General features: G+C 59.9%; 2 protein-coding genes and 1 non-coding gene across 3 annotated transcripts; 1 reads left to right on the forward strand and 2 right to left on the reverse strand.

Moving 5' to 3' along the window:
* LOC107050604 lies at positions 1–1,551 on the forward strand. Its single transcript, XR_005840438.1, has 2 exons — positions 1–55; positions 1,087–1,551. It is a non-coding gene; the product is annotated as an uncharacterized LOC107050604 (transcript).
* A 306-nt stretch (positions 1,552–1,857) lies between these two features.
* On the reverse strand, positions 1,858–20,911 carry LOC425607 (glycosyltransferase 25 domain containing 1-like). The gene is given in 13 exon segments (XM_025146508.3): positions 1,858–2,818; positions 6,379–6,585; positions 6,685–6,812; positions 6,929–7,061; positions 7,140–7,246; positions 7,355–7,431; positions 12,700–12,819; positions 12,916–12,985; positions 12,987–13,121; positions 17,197–17,331; positions 17,614–17,731; positions 18,544–18,654; positions 20,675–20,911. Coding segments are annotated over 13 exon segments (1,827 nt in total). The 5' UTR covers positions 20,893–20,911; the 3' UTR covers positions 1,858–2,550.
* LOC121107060 lies at positions 7,386–10,391 on the reverse strand. The gene is made up of 2 exons (XM_040649239.1): positions 10,152–10,391; positions 7,386–8,732 (listed from the first exon to the last, which is right to left on the reverse strand). Exon 2 carries the CDS (start codon positions 8,597–8,599, stop codon positions 7,466–7,468), a length of 1,134 nt encoding a protein of 377 aa, XP_040505173.1. The 5' UTR covers positions 8,600–8,732; positions 10,152–10,391; the 3' UTR covers positions 7,386–7,465.
* Positions 20,912–22,185: the final 1,274 nt, after the last annotated feature.

Below are 22,185 nucleotides of genomic sequence, written 5' to 3' on the forward strand. Positions count from 1 at the left end.
CATGAAGTACGAACACGGGACGGGGTGCTGGCAGGGCCCCAACCGCTCCACCATGGTGAGCCTGGCCCCCCCCGCCCCCCCCTGCCCCCCAACAGGTGCCCCCCTTTATTCCCGGGGGGGTCCCATCCCTTTAGAAGTGCCCCCATCCTTCCTCTCTTAAAGGGCCACCGACCTCCTTGGATGCCCCCAATCCCTGTCCGTATTGGGTGTCTCCAATCCCCCCCCCCCATGCTCCTCCCCCCCCCCATCCCTTAATTCCTTATTCCCGTGGGGGGGGGGGTCATATCCCTTCAGAAGCATCCCCTTCCCCCTGGGCTGTCCCCCCACCCCCCCCCCCAGGTGCCCCCCTTTATTCCCGGGGGGGTCCCATCCCTTTAGAAGTGCCCCCATCCCCCCCTCTTAAAGGGCCACCGACCTCCTTGGATGCCCCCAATCCCTGTCCTTATGGGGTGTCCCCAATCCCCCCCCCCGTCCCTTAATTCCTTATTCCAGTGGGGGAGTCCCATCCCTTGAGAAGCATCCCCTTCCCCCTGGGCTGTCCCCCCACCCCCCCCCCCAGGTGCCCCCCTTTATCCCCGGGGGGGTCCCCATTTAGTTGTGCCCCCCATCCCCCCCTCTTAAAGGGCCACCGACCTCCTTGGATACCCCCAATCCCTGTCCCTATGGGGTGTCCCCAATCCCCCCCCATCCCCTAATCCCTTACTCCTGTGGGGGGGTCCCATCCCTTGAGAAGCATCCCCCTCCCCCTGGGCTGTCCCCATGTGCCCCCCCAGACCCCCCTAAAACCTTCTGGGATGACCCCCATCCCATTGCGTGCTCCCAGTCCAACCCCCCCTTTTCCCCCCCCCCCCCCCCCCAATAATCCCCAAATCTTTATTCCTGGGGGGGTTCCCCATCCCTTCAGGACTGTCCCCAACCCCTTCAAGTGCCACCACCCCCCCTGGCTGCCCCACATCTCCTTCCCCCAGCTCTCTCCCTGTCCCCCCTGGGTGCCCCCCCCCCCCCAACCGCCCCCCTGTCCCCCCCCCCATACCCCCCCTCCCCCCCCCCCCCCCCCCCCCCCCCCCCCCCCCCCCCCCCCCCCAGGTGAAGCTCTCCTGCGGCACAGAGACTGCAGTGACGGCCACCACGGAGCCGAGCCGCTGCGAGTACCTGATGGAGCTGGTGACCCCCGCCGCCTGCCACCCGCCCCCCCCCCCCACGAGGACCACGATGAGCTCTGACCCCCCCCCCACCCCCCCCCCTCCACCCCACCCCCACCCCGGGTATTGTGCCTCAGTTTCCCCTTTGGACCAATCAGCCCTCCAAGTTGAGGGGAGGGGGGGGGGGGGCGGTAATTAACGCAACGGGGGTCCACTTGCGGGCATCCCTCCTGGTTATGGGGGCTCAGCTTCGCACCCCCCCCCCCTCTCCCGGTCTTGTGGGCCCCCCCCCACTCCACCATGACCCCCCATGGGGGGGGGAGAGGGTCATGTGAGCTGTGCAGGGAGAACAACGCTGCCGACTGAGCCGGGGGGGCCACGGGCAATAAAGAACGGTTCCTCCCCCCCCTCCCGCCCCCGCTTCGTCTTTGGGCCCCCCCTCAACGCTGGGTGTTGAATTTTGCCGTGGGGGGTGCGGGGGGGGTCGCGTGGGCCGAGACTCCACGCAGGACTACATCTCCCAGCATGCCCCGCTCCCAACATGGCCACCGTGCCGAGGGCGGTATATCCCGGCATGCCACGGGGCCGGCCGCGCATGCGCCGATTAGCTGCGCTAAAGAGACCTGCGCATGCGCAGTGCGCCCGTGGCTTCAGGCCCGGGCTTCCTGCCCGGCCCGCAGACCGCAGTGCCGCTCGTTGTAAAGACGACCCGTTCTCAAAAGTACCATTTTTTTTTTCTCCTTAAAAAAAAGAAACAAACCTCAAACGAAACAACCGCAGAGCTTTGGTTGACAACGCAGCAGGGCCTCGGCCCGGGAGCACCGTGGGGCGGGCCTCCTCCCCACCCTCCCCACCGCCCGACATGGCGGCCAAGGCCCCAAAATGGCGGCCAAGGCCTCAAGATGGCGGCTGAGGCCCAAAGGAGCCCAACTGGGGGTGACCGAAGGCCCCGAGGGCAGCCAAAGCCCGAAGGAGCTTTGGCCAAGGCCCCAAATGGCGCCCAAGGCCCCAAAATGGCGACCAGGACTCAAAGGAGCCCAAACTGATGGTGACTGAGGCCCCAAAAGAGCTTTGCCCACAGCCCCAAAATGGCGCCCATGGCCCCAAATGGTGCCCAAGGCCCAAAGGAGCCAAACTGGTGGTGCCCAAAGCCCCACACGGCGGCCAAGACCCCACAGCGTCAACCAAGGCCCCATACGGTGGCCGAGGCCCCAAAACGGCACCTTCTGCCAAGCCCCAAAACGGCGGTCAGGACCCCAAACGGTGACCGAAGGCAAAATGGTGGAGGGGACCAACGCCGCAAGCGATGCCCAACACGGCGCCTCACACTGAGGCCTCACCAGCACCGACCCACGGCGCAGCCCCCATGTCCCGGGGTGACCCCGCTGTGCCCCCCTGCCCCGTGCGGTCATAGCTCATCGCGGGCGGTGCTGTCGAGGGGGGACTGCAGCACGTCCGAGTTTTTGGCCTCCCGGCGCAGCTCCTGCTGCTCTTTCATCTTCTGGGACTTGGCGCGATCCCAGTCCGTCTTGATCTTCTCGTTGTCCCACACCACAGACGTCTCCGTGTCGCTGATGTAGCCGTCGTCGCCGGTGTAGTGAGTGGGATAAACCAGCAGCGGCTCCACCGAAAAGGCCAGCAGGTTGCGGGTCTTGAAGTGCTTCATGTAGTCGGAGCTGCGTGAGGGAAAGGGGGAAGTGAGAGGGTTGTGTGCACTGTGTCGCTCTGTAGAACCGGGGGGGTGGGGTGGGGTGGAAGGGAGCTTAAAGGTCATGGAGCCACTGAATGGGTTGGGTTGGGTGGGATCTTAAAGAACGTGGAAGCGCTGAAGGGGTTGAGCTGGAAGGGAACTTAATGATCATGGAACCATTAAATGGGCTGGGAGGGATCTTAAAGATCATGGAAACAAAGAATGGGGTGGATTGGAAGGGATCTTAAAGGTCATGGAAACACTGAATGGGTTGGGTTGGGTGGGATCTTGAAGACCATGGAAGCACTGAAGGGGTTGAGCTGGAAGGGGACTTAATGATCATGGAACCATTAAATGGGCTGGGAGGGATCTTAAAGATCATGGAAACAAAGAATGGGATTGGGTTGAAAGGGATCTTAGAAGCACTGAAGGGGTTGGGTTGGAAGGGATCTTAATGATCATGGAGCCACTGAATGGGGTGGATTGGAAGGGGACTTAATGATCATGGAACCACTGAATGGGTTGGGTTGGTTTGGGAGGGATCTTAAAGATCATGGAAACAAAGAATGGGGTGGGTTGGAAGGGATCTTAATGATCATGGAACCACTGAATGGGTTGGGAGGATCTTAATGACCATGGAACCAGTGAGGGGGTTGGGTTGGAAGAGATCTTAAAAGTCATGGAAACAAAGAATGGGGTGGACTGGAAGGGATCTTAAAGGTCATGGAAACACTGAATGGGTTGGGTTGGGTGGGATCTTGAAGACCATGGAAGCACTGAAGGGGTTGAGCTGGAAGGGGACTTAATGATCATGGAACCACTGAATGGGTTGGGAGGGATCTTAAAGATCATGGAAACAAAGAATGGGGTTGGGTTGAAAGGGATCTCAGAAGCACTGAAGGGGTTGGGTTGGAAGGGATCTTAAAGGTTACGGAGACAAAGAATGGGGTGGGTTGGATGGGATCTTAAAGACTATGGAAGCACTGAAGGGGTTGAGCTGGAAGGGAACTTAATGATCATGGAACCACTGAATGGGTTGGGTTGGAAGGGATCTGAAAGGTCATGGAAACACTGAATGGGGTGGGTTGGATGCAATCTTAAAGACCATGGAAGCACTGAAGGGGTTGAGCTGGAAGGGGACTTAATGATCATGGAACCACTGAATGGGTTGGGAGGATCTTAAAGACCATGGAAACAAATAATGGGGTTGGGTTGGAAGAGATCTTAAAACTCATGGAAACAAAGAATGGGGTGGACTGGAAGGGATCTTAAAGATCATGGAAGCAGTGAGGGGGTTGGGTTGGAAGGGATCTTAAAGGTCATGGAAACAAAGAATGGGGTGGATTGGAAGGGATCTTAAAGGTCATGGAAACACTGAATGGGGTGGGTTGGATGGGATCTTAAAGACCATGGAAGCACTGAAGGGGTTGAGCTGGAAGGGAACTTAATGATCATGGAACCACTGAATGGGTTGGGAGGATCTTAAAGATCATGGAACCACTGAGGGGGTTGGGTTGGAAGAGATCTTAAAAGTCATGGAAACAAAGAATGGGGTGGATTGGAAGGGATCTTAAAGGTCATGGAAACACTGAATGGGGTGGGTTGGATGCAATCTTAAAGACCATGGAAGCACTGAAGGGGTTGAGCTGGAAGGGAACTTAATGATCATGGAACCACTGAATGGGTTGGGTTGGAAGGGATCTGAAAGGTCATGGAAACACTGAATGGGGTGGGTTGGATGCAATCTTAAAGACCATGGAAGCACTGAAGGGGTTGAGCTGGAAGGGGACTTAATGATCATGGAACCACTGAATGGGTTGGGTTGGTTTGGGAGGGATCTTAAAGATCATGGAAACAAAGAATGGGGTGGGTTGGAAGGGATCTTAAAGGTCATGCAAACACTGAATGGGGTGGATTGGAAGGGATCTTAATGATCATGGAACCACTGAATGGGTTGGGAGGATCTTAAAGACCATGGAACCAGTGAGGGGGTTGGGTTGGAAGAGATCTTAAAAGTCATGGAAACAAAGAATGGGGTGGGTTGGAAGGGATCTTAAAGGTCATGGAAACACTGAATGGGGTGGGTTGGATGGGATCTTAAAGACCATGGAAGCACCGAAGGGGTTGAGCTGGAAGGGAACTTAATGATCATGGAACCACTGAATGGGTTGGGTTGGTTTGGGAGGGATCATAAAGATCATGGAAGCAGTGAGGGGGTTGGGTTGAAAGGGATCTTAAAGGTCATGGAAACAAAGAATGGGGTGGGTTGGATGGGATCTTAAAGGTCATGGAAGCACTGAATGGGGTGGATTGGAAGGGATCTTAAAGATCATGGAAACAAAGAATGGGGTGGGTTGGAAGGGACCTTCAGGATAACAGATCCATAGAATGGGTTGGGTTGTGGAAGGGTCCTTAAAGATCACAGAACCATAGGAGATCTTTGGTCGGGAAGGACCTTAAAGATCACGGGACCATAGAATGGGTTGGGTTGTGGAGGAGTCCTTCAAGACTGCAGAACCATAGGACAGCTTGCGTTGGAAGGGACCTTATAGATCACAGACCCACAGAATGAGTTGGGTTGTGGAAGGGTCCTGAAGGATCACGGAACCATAGAATGAGTTGGGTTGGAAGGGTCCTTCCAGATCACGGAACCATAGAATGAGTTGGGTTGGAAGGGTCCTTCCAGATCACAGAACCATAGAATGAGTTGGGTCGGAAGGGTCCTTCCAGATCACAGAACCACAGAATGAGTTGGGTCGGAAGGGTCCTGAAGGATCACGGAACCACAGAATGAGTTGGGTCGGAAGGGTCCTTCCAGATCACAGAACCATAGAATGAGTTGGGTTGGAAGGGTCCTTCCAGATCACGGAACCATAGAATGAGTTGGGTTCAAAGGGTCCTTCCAGATCACGGAACCATAGAATGAGTTGGGTTCAAAGGGTCCTTCCAGATCACGGAACCATAGAATGAGTTGGGTTGGAAGGGTCCTTCCAGATCACAGAACCATAGAATGAGTTGGGTTGTGGAAGGGTCCTTCCAGATCACAGAACCATAGAATGAGTTGGGTTGGAAGGGTCCTTCCAGATCACAGAAACATAGAATGAGTTGGGTTGTGGAAGGGTCCTGAAGGATCACAGAACCATAGAATGAGTTGGGTTGGAAGGGTCCTTCCAGATCACAGAACCATAGAATGAGTTGGGTTCAAAGGGTCCTTCCAGATCACAGAAACATAGAATGAGTTGGGTTGGAAGGGTCCTGAAGGATCACAGAACCATAGAATGAGTTGGGTTGGAAGGGTCCTTCCAGATCACGGAACCATAGAATGAGTTGGGTTGGAAGGGTCCTTCCAGATCACAGAACCACAGAATGCCAACCGTTTGCTTTGGACGGGTCCTTGAAGACCGCAGAACCACGGGACCACAGCACAGTTGTGTCGGAAAGGACCCCCAGCCCCCCCAGCCCCACTCCTGCTCTCGGGCACCTCCAGGGACGGGGAACGCTCTGCCCCCCGTGCAGAACCACGCAGCCCTCAGCCCTCAGACTCACACGGGATGTTTGTTGAACATGATGGGGAGGAATTCATCGACGGGCAGCATTTTGGACAGCGGCTGAGCCGCCAGCAGCTTGCGGGCTCCCTGCAGCGAAACCACGTAGGCCAAAGTCCAGTAGGAGTAATCAGCCTCCACCAAATTCCTCACGTGCGGCACCGACCTCTCAGGCTGCTCCACCTGCATCCTCTTCCTCCCGATGTAACTGCAGGACGCGGCCCGGGTGAGGAGCAGCCATCACCCCCCGCCCTCCCCGATGGGGGGGCTCCCAGCCAGCACCGCAGCTCCGCTCGCGGCCACTTACATCAGATCCCAGCCCAAACCCTCCTCTTCTAAATCGTACATCAGGTTCATCAGGCGCCGCTTGAAGAAGATCTCGAAGCGCAGATCGTCCTCAAACACCACCGACTTCCCCAGCCCTCTCTCGACGATCTGGAAGCTCAGCACAAAACGCCTCCTGTTTTCCTGCCGGCCGGCCCAAAAAAAGCCCCCCGACCCCCAACCCCACCCCCTCCCCATCGCCTTCCCCCACCGCCAACCCCGCTCACCTCCTCCCACACCCGGTAGTGGCTGAGGAAGCAGCCCAGCTCCCCCTTGGTGAGCGGCCGGCCGTGGTACGGATCCTTGTAGCCCGGCAGCATCTTAATGCCCAGCGCTTCCACCTCGCTGCTGTTCATGGCCCTGCAAGGCGGCGCGGCAGCACTCAGCACCCACCTCGTGCTCCGCGTGCACCCGAAGCATCACCTCCTCCTCACTCACTTCCCATCCACCGCCTCCACCACCTTGCAGGCGATCTCCTGCTCGTGCAGCGTGCGCAGCATGCGCTCCCTGCGGTCGGCCCGGCGCTTCAGGTTGATCATGAAGACCTGGGGCAGAAGGCAGCAATGGAGGGACGCTCCTCCTTGGGTGGACAGCGGCGCCATCCGGGGCGATGGGGGGGTGGGGGGTGGGGGGGGGGGTCCCGGTCCCCTCACCTCATCGAAGCCCATCTTGTCGGGGCTTTTGGGTGGGACGGAGAGGTACCGCGAGGGCTCTGCTGGGGGGTTCTTCACTGCAAACAGCAAAGAGGCGCCTCGCGTTGCTGCTCATCTCCAAGAGAGACCGCCGCGTCCCAGCAGCAGAACGGACCCCAGCAGCAGCAGAACGGACCCCAGCAGCAGCAGAACGGACCCCAACAGCAGCAGAATGGACCCCAACAGCAGCAGAACGGACCCCAACAGCAGCAGAATGGACCCCAACATCAGTGGAGCCCCCAAAAGCAGCAGAGGAGACCTCAACAGCAGAGGAGACCCCAACAACAGAGGAGACCCCAACAACAGAGGAGACCCCAAAAGCAGCAGAGACCCCAACAGCAGAAGAGACCCCAACAACAGAGGAGACCCCAACAGCAGCAGAGGAGACTCCAACAACAGTGGAGCCCCCAACAGCAGAAGAGGAGACCCCAACAGCAGAGGAGACCCCAACAGCAGCAGAGGAGACCCCAAAAGCAGCAGAGACCCCAACATCAGTGGAGACCCCAACAGCAGCAGAGGAGACCCCAACAGCAGAGGAGACCCCAACAGCAGAGGAGACCCCAACAGCAGCAGAGACCCCAACAGCAGAAAAGACCCCAACAGCAGTGAAGACCCCAACATCAGTGGAGCCCCCAACAGCAGCAGAGACCCCAACAGCAGCAGAGACCCCAACAGCAGTGGAGACCCGAACAGCAGCAGAGGAGACCCCAACAACAGTGGAGCCCCCAACAGCAGCAGAGGAGACCCCAAAAGCAGCAGAGACCCCAACATCAGTGGAGACCCCAACAGCAGCAGAGGAGACCCCAACGGCAGCAGAGACCCCAACAGCAGAAAAGACCCCAACAGCAGTGAAGACCCCAACATCAGTGGAGCCCCCAACAGCAGCAGAGACCCCAACAGCAGAGGAGACCCCAACAGCAGTGGAAACCCCAACAGCAGTGGAGCCCCCAACAGCAGAAGAGGAGACCCCAATAGCAGAAAAGACCCCAACAGCAGCAGAGGAGACCCCAACAGCAGAGGAGACCCCAACAGCAGTGGAGCCCCCAACAGCAGAAGAGGAGACCCCAATAGCAGAAAAGACCCCAACAGCAGCAGAGGAGACCCCAACAGCAGAGGAGACCCGAACAGCAGCAGAGGAGACCCCAACAACAGTGGAGCCCCCAACAGCAGCAGAGGAGACCCCAAAAGCAGCAGAGACCCCAACATCAGTGGAGACTCCAACAGCAGCAGAGGAGACCCCAACAGCAGAAAAGACCCCAACAGCAGCAGCAGTGGAGACCCCAACAGCAGAGGAGCCCTCAATAGCAGCAGAGGAGACCCCAACAGCAGCGGAGGAGACCCCAACATCAGCGGAGGAGACCCCAACATCAGCGGAGCCCCCAACAGCAGCAGAGACCCCAACAGCAGCAGAGACCCCAACATCAGTGGAGCCCCCAAAAGCAGCAGAGGAGACCTCAACAGCAGAGGAGACCCCAACAACAGAGGAGACCCCAACAACAGAGGAGACCCCAAAAGCAGCAGAGACCCCAACAGCAGAAGAGACCCCAACAACAGAAGAGACCCCAACAGCAGCAGAGGAGACCACAACTTCAGTGGAGCCCCCAATAGCAGCAGAGGAGACTCCAACAACAGTGGAGCCCCCAACAGCAGAGGAGACCCCAACAGCAGCAGAGGAGACCCCAACAGCAGCAGAGGAGACCCCAACAGCAGCAGAGGAGACCCCAAAAGCAGCAGAGACCCGAACAGCAGAGGAGCCCCCAACAGCAGCAGCAGAAACCCCAACAGCAGCAGAGGAGACCTCAACAACAGAGGAGACCCCAAAAGCAGCAGAGACCCCAACAGCAGAAGAGACCCCAACAACAGAGGAGCCCCCAACAGCAGCAGAGACCCCAACAGCAGAGGAGACCCCAACAGCAGTGGAGCCCCCAACAGCAGTGGAGCCCCCAACAGCAGCAGAGGAGACCCCAATAGCAGAAAAGACCCCAACAGCAGCAGAGGAGACCCCAACAACAGTGGAGCCCCCAACAGCAGCAGAGGAGACCCCAACAGCAGTGGAGCCCCCAACAGCAGCAGAGGAGACCCCAAAAGCAGCAGAGACCCCAACATCAGTGAAGACTCCAACAGCAGCGGAGGAGACCCCAACGGCAGTGGAGACCCCAACAGCAGCAGAGACCCCAACAGCAGAAAAGACCCCAACAGCAGTGAAGACCCCAACATCAGTGGAGCCCCCAACAGCAGCAGAGGAGACCCCAACAGCAGAAAAGACCCCAACAGCAGCAGCAGTGGAGACCCCAACAGCAGAGGAGCCCTCAATAGCAGCAGAGACCCCAACAGCAGAGGAGACCCCAACAGCAGTGAAGACCCCAACATCAGTGGAGCCCCCAACAGCAGCAGAGGAGACCCCAACAGCAGAAAAGAGCTCAACAGCAGCAGAGGAGACCCCAACAACAGTGGAGCCCCCAACAGCAGCAGAGGAGACCCCAACAGCAGAGAAGACCCCAACATCAGTGGAGACCCCAACAGCAGCAGAGGAGACCCCAACAACAGAGGAGCCCCCAACAGCAGCAGAGGAGACCCCAAAAGCAGCAGAGGAGACCCCAACAGCAGAGGAGACCCCAACAGCAGCGGAGGAGACCCCAACAGCAGCGGAGGAGACCCCAACAGCAGAAAAGACCCCAACAGCAGCAGCAGTGGAGACCCCAACAGCAGAGGAGCCCTCAATAGCAGCAGAGGAGACCCCAACAGCAGCGGAGGAGACCCCAAAGCTGCCTGGCAGAGTTTGGCACGGCACAGCGCGGCCGCAGCACGCGTGTCTGTGCAAGCAGGGGTAGGGGCTGCTTTCACTGCTCATCGCTGGGTTACGGCACCGCGCTGCCATTTATTGGCCCCACGTTCCTCTCCTTCCCCATAGGAGACTTTTTGGCCTCGGCTCTGTTGGTAAAGAGGTCTGAAGAGGAAACCCACGGCCTGGAGTGGAGCTCATGGACGTGCTCTGCTCCTGCCAACGGGAACAGCTCAGCCTGCAGCCAGCCAAGGAAAACTGGACGTGACCCATCAGAGCCCGGCACTGACCCGACAGGGTTGGCCACAGACCCACCCTGCATCCAGGGTGGAAAAAGGGCTTCTTTATGAGGTTCAATGCGAGCCCTGCCTCCCCACAAAGCAGCTTTGTGCCGCGGGGAGCCAACAGAGGCGCTCTGTGAGCTGCTGCTGCTGCGAAGGATGGGGGGAGCGCGGGGAGCTCTGAGCTGGGGGTGCAGCCTGGCTCGCAGTGGGGCAGGCAGAGCCCTGCAGAGGCAGCTGAGACCCAGAGAGGCAGAGGAGGGACTGCGAGGCTGCTGGGCAGCACGGAGGAAGCAGATGAAGCTGCTGGGCGTCCCTTTGCAGCTCTCCCTGCCCAGGGCTCAGCGCTGGCCGTGCTGGGCTCCCCATCCTCCTGTCACCCTGTCGGGGTTAGGGGGTGGGTCAGGGGTAGGGTAGGGGTAGGGGTAGGGTTAGAGGTAGGGTTAGGGGTGGGGGTAGGGGTAGGGTAGGGGTAGGGGTAGGGGTAGAGATAAGGGTAGGGGTAGAGTTAAGGGTAGGGGTAGGGTTAGGGGGTAGGGTTAGGGGTGGAGTTAGGGGTGGGGTTAGGGGTGGGGGTAGGGGTGGGGGTAGGGGTGGGGGTAGGGTTAGGGGTGAGGGTAGGGGGTAGGGTTAGGGGTAGGGTAGGGTTAGGGTTAGGAGTAGGGTTAGGGGTAGGGGGTAGGGGTAGGGTGTGGGTCAGGGGTAGGGTAGGGGTAGGGGTAGGGTTAGGGGTGGGGGTAGAGTTAGGGGCGGGGATAGGGGTGAGGGTAGGGTTAGGGGTGGGGATAGGGGTAGGGTAGGGGTAGGGGTAGGGTTAGGGGGTGGGGTTAGGGGTGGGGGTAAGGTTAGGGGGTGGGGGAAGGGGTGGGGTTAGGGGTAGGGGTAGGGTTAGGGGGGAGGGTTAGGGTTAGGGTGTGGGTCAGGGGTAGGGGTAGGGTTAGGGCTGGGGGTAGGGGGTAGGGTTAGGTGGTAGGGTTAGGGGTGGGGGTAGGGGTGGGGGCAGGGTTAGGGGTGGGGGTAGGGGTGGGAGTAGGGTTAGGGGTGGGGGTAGGGGTAGAGTTAAGGGTTGGGTTTGGGCTAGGAGTAGGGGTAGGATTAGGATTAGGGTTAGGGGTAGGGGTGGGGTTAGGGTTAGTGTTAGGGTTTGGGTTGGGGTAGGGGTATGGTTAGGGGTAGGGTTAGAGTTTTGCTTAGGTTAGGGTTAGTGTTAGGGTTTGGGTTAGGGGTAAGGTAGGGTAGGGTTAGGGTTTGCTAAGGGTTAGGGGTAGGGTAGTGTCAGGGTTAGGGTTTGCTGTGGGGTTAGAGTTGGGTTAGGGTCAGGGTTTTGGTTAAGGTTAGGATTTGGGTTATGGTTAGGGTTAGGATTAGGGTTAGGGTTAATGTTAGGGTGATGGTTAGGGTTGGGGTTTGGGTTGGAGTCAGGGTTTGGTTTGGGGTTATGGTTACGGTTAAGGTTAGGTTTAGGGTTGGGGTCAGGGTTAGGGAGGGTTAGGGTTAAGGTAGGCTTAGGGTTGGGGTCAGGGTTATGGTTATGGTTAGGGTTTAGGTTAGGGTTAGAGTTGGGGTCAGGGTTAGGGTTATGGTTAGGGTTAAGGTTAGGGTTAAGGTCAGGCTTAGGGTTGGGCTCAGGGTTAGAGTTATGGTTATGTTTAGGGTTAGGGTTAGGGATAAGGTTAGGTTTAGGGTTGGGATCAGGGTTATGATTATGGTTAGGGTTAAGGTCAGGCTTAGGGTTGGGGTCAGGGTTATGGTTAGGTTTATGGTTAGGGTTAGGGTTAGGGATAAGATTAGGTTTAGGGTTGGGATCAGGGCCAGGGTTAGGGTTGGGATCAGAGTTAGGGTTAGGGTTAGGGTTAAGGTCAGGCTTAGGGTTGGGCTCAGGGTTATGGTTATGGTTAGGGTTTAGGTTAGGGTTAGAGTTGGGGTCAGGGTTAGGGTTATGGTTAGGGTTAAGGTTAGGGTTAAGGTTAGGTTTAGGGTTGGGCTCAGGGTTAGAGTTATGGTTATGTTTAGGGTTAGGGTTAGGGATAAGGTTAGGTTTAGGGTTGGGATCAGGGTCAGGGTTAGGGTTAGGGTTAAGGTTAGGGTTAGGGTTGGGGTCAGGGTTATGGTTAGGTTTATGGTTAGGGTTAGGGTTAGGGATAAGGTTAGGTTTAGGGTTGGGATCAGGGTCAGGGTTAGGGTTAGGGTTAAGGTCAGGCTTAGGGCTGGGCTCAGCGTTGGGGTCCGGGCCCTCTACCCACCCATGATCTCCAGCAGGACGTGCATGAAGCTCTCCGTCTCATCCTGCAGCGTGCTGTGCGAGCGCAGCGGCACCGGGAGGAAACCGTACACCTCCTTGTTGCACACAAACATCTGCACCTCTACCGTGAGCAAACAGCCATTAAAAACAACAACGAGCGTCGCCCCCCCTCAAAGACCACCCCAACCCACCGCCCGGCCGAGGCGCTGCGGCTCACCTGCCTGCTTGCAGGAGGAGGCGAAGACGATGATGTCGTCGAAGGGCCACGTGTAGTCGGGGTGGGGGGGGGTAGAAGGTGAGCAGCCGGGATGCCTCCTTCCTCAGGTCCAGCAGGAAGGTGGAGTGCACCATGGGCACAGCAAAGCAGCCCCGCCGCTCCCGCTTACGGATGGGCAGGTAGGCGGGGGTGCGCTTGTAGTAGCCCTGTGAGATGACGGGGGGGTGGTTTGGGGGGGGGGCTGTGATGCGATGGGGGGGGCTGCTCGATGGGTCGACCCCGAGAGCGGAGCCGGGGGAAGGTAAGGCTGCTGCTGGGGGTGCGTTGGAGCCGAAGGGCAATGAGGGCTTTGCAATGGAGCACGGTGATGGGTGGTGGATGTGAACGCACCGAGGAGTGGGAAGAGCCAACGGGGAGGGGATGGGGGGGGGGGGGGCACAGAAACGCCTGCTTGGGCCTGCAGTGTCATCCCGGGGCAAAGAAACAGCACAGGGAGCTGCAGCAGCCGGGGGGGGAACACCAGGAGAACTGCCTGCCTGTAGCTGGGAGCTCAGCCCATGGCCAAGAAATAACACAGCCAGGAGAAGCAGCCAGGAGAGTGGAACATAAGGAGCAGAACTGCCTGCCTGTAGCTGGGATGTTGTCCTGCAGCCAAGAGCAAATGCAGGGAGCAGAACTGGCCAGGGAAGGGACATAACGAGGAGAACTGCCTGCCTGTAGCTGGGAGCTCATCCCATGGCCAAGAAATAACACAGGGAGGAGAAGCAGCCAGGAGAGAAGGAACATGAGGAGAACTGCCTGCCTGAAGCTGGGATGTGCTGTAGCCAAGGAACAGCACAGGAAGCAGCAGCAGCCAGGGGAGGAACATGAAGAACAGAACTGCCTGCCTGTAGCTGGGAGCTCAGCCCATGGCCAAGAAATAACACAGGGAGGGGAAGCAGCCAGGAGAGTGGAACATAAGGAGCAGAACTGCCTGCCTGAAGCTGGGATGTTGTGCTGCAGCCAAGAATAAATGCAGGAAGCAGAACTGGCCAGGGAAGGATCATAAGGAGCAGAACTGCCTGCCTGTAGCTGGGAGCTCATCCCATGGCCAAGAAATAACACAGGGAGGGGAAGCAGGAGAGTGGAACATAAGGAGCAGAACTGCCTGCCTGTAGTTGGGATGTTGTGCTGCAGCCAAGGAACAGCACAGGGAGCTGCAGCAGCCAGGGAAGGAACATGAAGAACAGAACTGCCTGCCTGTAGCTGGGAGCTCATCACATGGCCAAGAAATAGCGTAGGGAGGAGAAGCAGGCAGGGAAGGAACATAAGGAGCAGAACTGCCTGCCTGTGGTTGGGATGTTGTCCTGCAGCCAAGAACAAATGCAGGGAGCAGAACTGGCCAGGGAAGGGACATAAGGAGAACTGCCTGCCTGTAGCTGGGAGCTCATCCCACGGCCAAGAAATAACACAGCGAGGAGAAGCAGCCAGGAGAGTGGAACATAAGGAGCAGAACTGCCTGCCTGTAGCTGGGATGTTGTGCTGTAGCCAAGGAACAGCACAGGGAGCTGCAGCAGCCAGGGGAGGAACATAAGGAGCAGAACTGCCTGCCTGTAGCTGGGATGTTGTGCTGCAGCCAAGGAACAGCACAGGGAGCTGCAGCAGCCAGGGGAGGAACATGAGGAGCAGAACTGCCTGCCTGTAGCTGGGATGTTGTCTTACAGCCAAGGAACAGCACAGGGAGCAGAACTGGCCAGGGAAGGAACATGAGGAGAACTGCCTGCCTGTAGCTGGGAGCTCAGCCCATGGCCAAGAAATAATGCAAGGAGGGGAAGCAGCCAGGAGAGAAGGAACATAAGGAGCAGAACTGCCTGCCTGTAGTTGGAACATCGTCTGATGGCCAAGAAATAACGTGGGGAGGAGAAGCAGCCAGGAGAGAAGGAACACAAGGAGCAGAACTGCCTGCCTGTAGCTGGGATGTTGTGCTGCAGCCAAGGAACAGCACAGGGAGCTGCAGCAGCCAGGGGAGGAACACGAGGAGAACTGCCTGCCTGTAGCTGCGATGCTGTCCTGCAGCCAAGGAACAGCACAGGAAACAGCAGCAGCCAGGGGAGGAACACGAGGAGCAGAACTGCCTGCCTGTAGCTGGGAGCTCATCCCATGGCCAAGAAATAACACAGGGAGGGGAAGCAGCCAGGAGAGTGGAACATAAGGAGATCTGCCTGCCTGTAGCTGGGATCTTGTCCTGCAGCCAAGGAACAGCACAGGGAGCAGCAGCAGCCAGGGGGGGAACACGAGGAGAACTGCCTGCCTGTAGCTGGGATGCTGTCCTGCAGCCAAGGAACAGCACAGGGAGCAGCAGCAGCCAGGGGGGGAACACGAGGAGAACTGCCTGCCTGTAGCTGGGAGCTCATCACATGGCCAAGAAATAATGCAAGGAGGGGAAGCAGCCAGGAGAGTGGAACATAAGGAGCAGAACTGCCTGCCTGTAGCTGGGCTGCTGTTCCACAGACAGGAAATAACCCAGGGAGCAGAACTGGCCAGGGCAGAAACACCACCGGGAGCAGAAAGAGCCAAGGGAGGAAGAAGATGAGGAGTGGAGTATGTGGGGCATCATCCCATGGCAAAGAAACAACGCGAGGGGCGGAAGGAGGTGAGGAAAAACACCGCCAGGAGGGGAAGAAGATGAAGAAAACTGCCCTGGGGAGGGGAAGTGGAGAAGGAAACTGAAGAGGAAATCACTCCCCAGGAGGGGAAGTGGATGAGGAAAACTGCCCTGAGGAGTGGAAGTGGATGAGGAGATCTGCTCTGAGGAGGGGAAGGGGACGAGGAAATCCACCTTGAGGAGGGGAAGGGGATGAGAAAAACCATCCTGAGGAGGGGAAGGGGAGGAGGAAATTGCCTGGAGGAGGGGAAGTAGATCAGGAAATCACCCCAAGGAGGGGAAGTGGATGAGGAAAACTGCCCTGAGGATGGGAAGTGGATGAGGAGATCTGCTCTGAGGAGGGGAAGGGGACGAGGAAATCCACCCTGAGGAGGGGAAGGGGATGAGGAAATTGCCTGGAGGAAGGGAAGTAGATCAGGAAATCACCCCGAGGAGGGGGAGTGGATGATGACATCTGCTCTGAGGAGGGGAAGAAGAGGAGGAAATCTGCCTCGAGGAAGGGAAGGGGATGAGGAAATCGCTCCAAGGAGGGGAAGTGGATGAGGAAAACTGCCCTGATGAGGGGAAGTGAAGAAGGAAATTGAAGAGGAAATCACTCCCCAGGAGGGGAAGTGGATGAGGAAAATGACCCCAAGGAAGGGAAGTGAATGAGGAAACCACCCTGAGGAGGGGAAGTGGATGAAGAAAACTGCCCTGAGGAGGGGAAGTGGAGAAGGAAACTGAAGAGGAAATCACTCCCCAGGAGGGGAAGTGGATGAGGAAAACGACCCCAAGGAGGGGAAGTGGATGAGGAAACCACCCCGAGGAGGGGAATTGGATGAGGAAAACTGCCCTGAGGAGGGGAAGTGGAGAAGGAAATGGAAGCGGTAGAGGAAATTACTCCCCAGGAGCGGAAGTGGATGAGGAAATCACTCTGGAGATGGGAAGGGGATGAGGAAAACCACTCTGAGGAGGGGAAGGGGATGAGGAAATTGCCCAGAGTAGGGAAGCAGATGAGGAAATCACCCCAAGGAGGGGAAGTGGATGAGGAAAATTACCCCAAGGAGGGGAAGTGGATGAGGAAAACTGCCGTGAGGAGGGGAAGTGGACAAGGAAATTGAAGAGGAAATCACTCCCCAGGAGGGGAAGTGGATGAGGAAAACGACCCCAAGGAGGGGAAGTGGATGAGGAAACCACCCCAAGGAGGGGAATTGAATGAGGAAAACTGCCCTGAGGAGGGGAAGTGGAGAAGGAAATGGAAGCGGTAGAGGAAATTACTCCCCAGGAGCGGAAGTGGATGAGGAAATCACTCTGGAGATGGGAAGGGGATGAGGAAATTGCCCAGAGTAGGGAAGCAGATGAGGAAATTGCCCAAGGAGGGGAAGTGGATGAGGAAAACGACCCCAAGGAGGGGAAGTGGATGAGGAAATTGAAGAGGAAATCACTCCCCAGGAGGGGAAGTGGATGAGGAAAACGACCCCAAGGAGGGGAAGTGGATGAGGAAAACCACCCTGAGGAATGGAAGTGGATGAGGAAATCCACTCTGCGGATGGAAAGATGAGGAGATCTGCCCCGAGGAGGGGAAGAGGACAAAGAAAGCTGCCCCAGGAAGGGGAAGCGGGCGAGGAAGCAGCGTGGCGAGCAGCACAGCCCCATACCTGAGCCGTCATCCCACACCAGAAGTTGGAGTAGGCAGCGCGGGAGTCCAGCATGGGGGCCACCACCGTTTTGTTCTCGGCCATCAGCAGCCCCAACGTGTCGGGGTTCGTCAGGACGTTGTCAGCATCCACGAACTGAGGGCAGCAACACAGCGAGGCCCTGCAGCGCCCGCCCCCACCCCGCCCCGCTTCCAAAGGGGGGAGGGGGACGGAGGCAACACCGGGTGCCCCCCCCCCATCCCCCCCTTCCGACCCGAACCCCACGGCCACGCGTTGGAAGGACACCCCAGGAACAAACCCCACTTTGGCCCCAAACGCCTCAGCGATGCTCCGAGCAGTTCTGGAGGCAGCACCCACCCCATAGAACGACCCCCCCCCCAGAATCCCCCCCCTCGCCCCCTCCCCATGAAGCCATACCAGCAGGTAATCAGCCCACATGTCCCGCGCCGACTGCAGGGCCGCCTGCCTCAGCTTCATCACGTGCTCATAGCGGGAGCTGGACCAGTGCTTGGGGCCCTCCTCGTCGGGGTAGGAGCTATGGGGCACCATGGGGGGGGGGTGAGGATGGTGCCCCCCCCTAAGTGCACGAGGGGTGGGGGCAGGAGATGGGGGACGCGAGTGGGGGGGCGTAAGTGGTGTGGGGGACACGAGTGGGGGTGACCGGAATGGGGGAGGGCACCAATAGGGTGGGGATAGGAGTGGGGGGGGGGACACGACTTGGGGGGGGGGGTTGAGTGGGGTGGAGGGGACGCCAACGGGGGGGGGGGATGAGTGGGGTGCGAGCGAAATGTGGGCACCCCGAGAGGGGGCGGCTCAAAGAGGGGCTCTGCTAAGATCAAGAACCCAATGGGGACCCCCCCCCACCCCACCCCCGGAACTGACAGGGATCCGCCCCCCCAACACCCAGAACCCATCAAGATCTCCTTACTGACATCAGGGCCCCCAAAGCCGGACCTATGGGGCACCCCAAAACCAGGAACCCATGGCTTAGGGCCCCCCCCACCCCCCAACACTACAAATCCCCATGAGCCCAAAGGCGCCCTAAAGCCAAGGACACATGGGGACCCCCCCCCACACCTAGAACCCAACGGACCCCCTTCCTGACACCTGGAACCCACGGGACCCCCCCCCCAAAAAAACCCCAAAACCCACGAGGACCCCAACAGCTCCATCCTCCCATCCAACCCCATCCCCCCCCCCAAAAAAAGGGAGGGCCCCCAACCACACCCCCCCACCCCAACCCACCACCGCCAGCAGCCGCTGGTTGGGCACCCACACCCCCTCCCCACTCCATGAGCCCCCTCCCACCCCACAGACCCCCCCCATCTCTCCCCCCCCCCATCTGACCGTGGCTCCTCCATGGGTCTCCACTCCACGCGGTGGTACAGCCCCTGCACCCTCACCAGCCACTCGCGCAGCAGCGCCGTCGTGTTGTCCTCGCTGTGGTCCACTGCCACCCTGCGAGGGACCCCCCCACAGCCATCAGAACCCCCCCACAGCCATCAGGACCCCCCCACAGCCATCAGGACGCCCCCAGATCCACCAGAACCCCCCCGGGGCCACCAGAACCCCCTGGAGCCATCAGGATGCCCCCGGATCCACCAGGACCCCCCCAGAGCCACCAGAACCCCCCCACAGCCACCAGGACCCCCTCCGGAGCCACGAGAACCCCCCAGATCCACCAGAACCCCCCGAGATCCACCAGAACCCCCACAGAGCCATTAGGACCCCCCCTGAGCCACCAGGACGCCCCCAGAGCCATCAGAACCCCCCCAGAGCCATCAGAACTCCCCCCCCCCCCCCGCCCCGCGCCACCAGGACACCCTCAGAGCCATCAGGACCCCCCCCAGAGCCATGAGAACCCCCCCAGATCCACCAGAACCCCCCAAGAGCCATCAGGACACCCCACAGCCATCAGGACCCTCAGAGTCATTAGGATGCCATCAGAACCATTGGGACCCCCCCCCCCCACAGCCATCAGGACACCCCCAGATCCACCAGGACCCCCCCAGAGCCACCAGGCCCCACCCCGAGCCACCAGAACCCCCCCAGAGCCATTAGGACCCCCCCAGAGCCACCAGGACCCCCACCCGGAGCCATCAGGACACCCCCAGATCCACCAGGACACCCTGAGAGCCATTAGGACCCCCCCATAGCCATTAGGACCCCCCCAGATCCACCAGAACCCCCCCGGAGCCATCAGAACCCCCCCGGAGCCATCAGGACACCCTGAGAGCCATTAGGACCCCCCCATAGCCATCAGGACACCCCCAGATCCACCAGAACCCCCCCAGAGCCATTAGGACCCCCCAGAGCCACCAGGACCCCCCCCAGAGTCAACAGAACCCCCCCAGATCCACCAGGACACCCTGAGAGCCATTAGGACCCCCCCATAGCCATTAGGACCCCCCCAGATCCACCGGAACCCCCCCGGAGCCATCAGGACACCCCCAGATCCACCGCAACCCCCCCATAGCCATTAGGACCCCCCCAGATCCACTGGAACCCCCCCGGAGCCATCAGGACACCCCCAGATCCACCGCAACCCCCCCATAGCCATTAGGACCCCCCCAGATCCACCGGAACCCCCCCAGAGCCACCAAAACCCCCCCCGGAGCAACCAGATCTCCCAGAGCCATCAGAACCCCCCCAGATCCACAAGAACCCCCTGGAGCCATCAGGACCCCCCCAGAGCCATTAAGACCCCCAAGAGCCATCAGGACCCCCCCCCCAAATCCACCAGGACCCCCCCCCCGCAGAGAACATCAGGACCCCCCCAGGACCACCAGGACCCCCCCCAACCCAAATGGATCAGAACCCTCTCATTCTCATGCCCCCCCCCCACTCATGTCCACCCCCCCCCCCCACGGTCTCCGGGACCCCCCCACTCACCCCATTCACCCCCCCCAAACCACACCCCCACAGCCCACTCGTGCCCCTCTCAATTGTGCCCCCCCACGTACCCCCCACTCGTGTCCCACACCCCACTCATGTCCCCCCCCATTGGTGTCCACTCCACCCCACTCAAACCCCCCCCCAAGTCGTGCCCCCCCCCCACTCCTATCCCAACCCTAATAGTGCCCCCCCCGCCCCACTCCGCTCAGCCCCACTCGTGACCCCCCCACTCGTGTCCCCCACCTCCTGCCCCCACCCCTCGTGCACCGGGGGGGGCACCATCCTCACCCCCCTCCCCCACCCCCCCCTCGGGGCCCCACAGTTCCCACCCCGACGAGCAGCTCCTACCCCCCGCGTCCCCCCACTCGTGTCCCCCCGTGTTTTCCCACTCGTGTCCACCCCTCCTGTCCCCCAATCGTGCCCCCCCATCCCACTCCACTCCCCCACCCCACGCGTGCACCCCCTCGAGCCCCCCCCACCCGTGCCCCCCCACCTCGTCTCCCCACTCACCCCCCTCGTGTCCCAAACCCCACTCGTGACCCCCCCACTCGTGCCCCCCCTTCCCCCCCCCACCCCCCCTCACCACAGCGCCGTTCTCTCCTTGGGGTGCCTCAACCTCTCCAACCCCCCGAGCACCGCAGGCAGCGCGTGGGCCGCATTCCTGGCGATGATCGCCACGGTCACGCGTGGGGCGCGGAGCGGCGATTCGGGCCTCCAACGCTCCTCGGGGAAATAGGCGGCCGCGCGGCCCAACGCCGCCAACAGCAGCAGCGGCAGCGCCCGGCACCGCCCCGCCGCCATACCCGCAGCGCCCCGCCCCACGCGGGTCCGTGGGAGGAGCCGGGAGGAGGGGGCGGGGAGGGGGAGGGCCGGGGGGAGGGGTTGGCTGCCCTATGGGCGTGTCACGCGTGGGAGGCGTGGTGGGGGAGAGAGGGGGGTGTAACGCGCCTGGGGTTTGTGGGGGAGTCACGCGTGGGTGGGTGGTGGGGGTTTGGGGGGCGTCACGCGTGGAAGAGCCGTATGGGCTTATGGGGTGTCACGCGAGGGAGGAGTGGTGGGGGATAGAGGGGGGTGTAACGCGTCCGGGGTTTATGGGGGAGTCACGCGTGGAAGAGGTGTGGGGGTTTATGGGGTGTCACGCGTGGGAGGGGTGGGGGGGTTTATGGGATGTCACGCCTGGGAGGCGTTTTGGGGGGTTTATGGGGGCGACACGCGTGGGTTGGGTGGGGGTTTCTGGGGGGGTTCACGCGTGGGAGGAGTGGTGAGAGATAGAGGGGGTGTAACATGTCTGGGGTTTCGGGGGGCGTCACGCGTGGAAGACGTGTAGGGGTTTATGGGGTGTCACGCGTGGGAGGGGTGGAGGTGTATGGGGAGTCACGTGGGGGAGGGTTGGGGGGGTTTATAGGACGTCACGCGTGGAAGAGCTGTGGGGGCTTATGGGGTGTCACGTGTGGGAGGGGTGGGGGGTTTATGGGGGAGTCATGCGTGGAAGAGGTGTGGGGCTTTATGGGGGCGACACGCGTGGGAGGGGTGGGTTTTTTGGGGGGGGGTTCGCGCGTGGGAGGGGTGGTGATAAAGGGGGTGTCACTCGTGGGGGGAGTGGTGGGGGTTTATGGGAGTGTAACGGGTCTGGGGTTTATGGGGGCGTCACGCGTGGAAGAGCTGTATGGGCTTATGGGTTGTCACGCGTGGGGGGGTTGGGGGTTTAGGGGGTGTCACGCGAGGGAGGAGTGGTGGGGGGTTTATGGGATGTCACACCTGGGAGGCGTATTGGGTGGTTTATGGGGGCGACACGAGTGGGAGGGGTGGAGTTTTTTGGGGGTTTCACGCGTGGGAGGGGTGGGGATAGAGGGGGGTATAACGCCTCTGGGGTTTGTGGGGGGGTCAAGCGTGGGTGGGTGGTGGGAGTTTGGGTGGCATCACGCGTGGAAGAGGTGTGGGGGCTTATGGGGTGTCACGCGTGGGTGGGGTGGTGGGGGAGAGAGGGGGGTGTAACGCGCCTGGGGTTTGTGGGGGAGTCACGCGTGGGCGGGTGGTGGGGGTTTTGGGGGCGTCACGCGTGGAAGAGCTGTATGGGCTTATGGGGTGTCACGC

Source organism: Gallus gallus, chromosome 17 (genome assembly GCF_016699485.2).
Source record: "Gallus gallus isolate bGalGal1 chromosome 17, bGalGal1.mat.broiler.GRCg7b, whole genome shotgun sequence".
Lineage (NCBI taxonomy): Eukaryota > Metazoa > Chordata > Aves > Galliformes > Phasianidae > Gallus > Gallus gallus.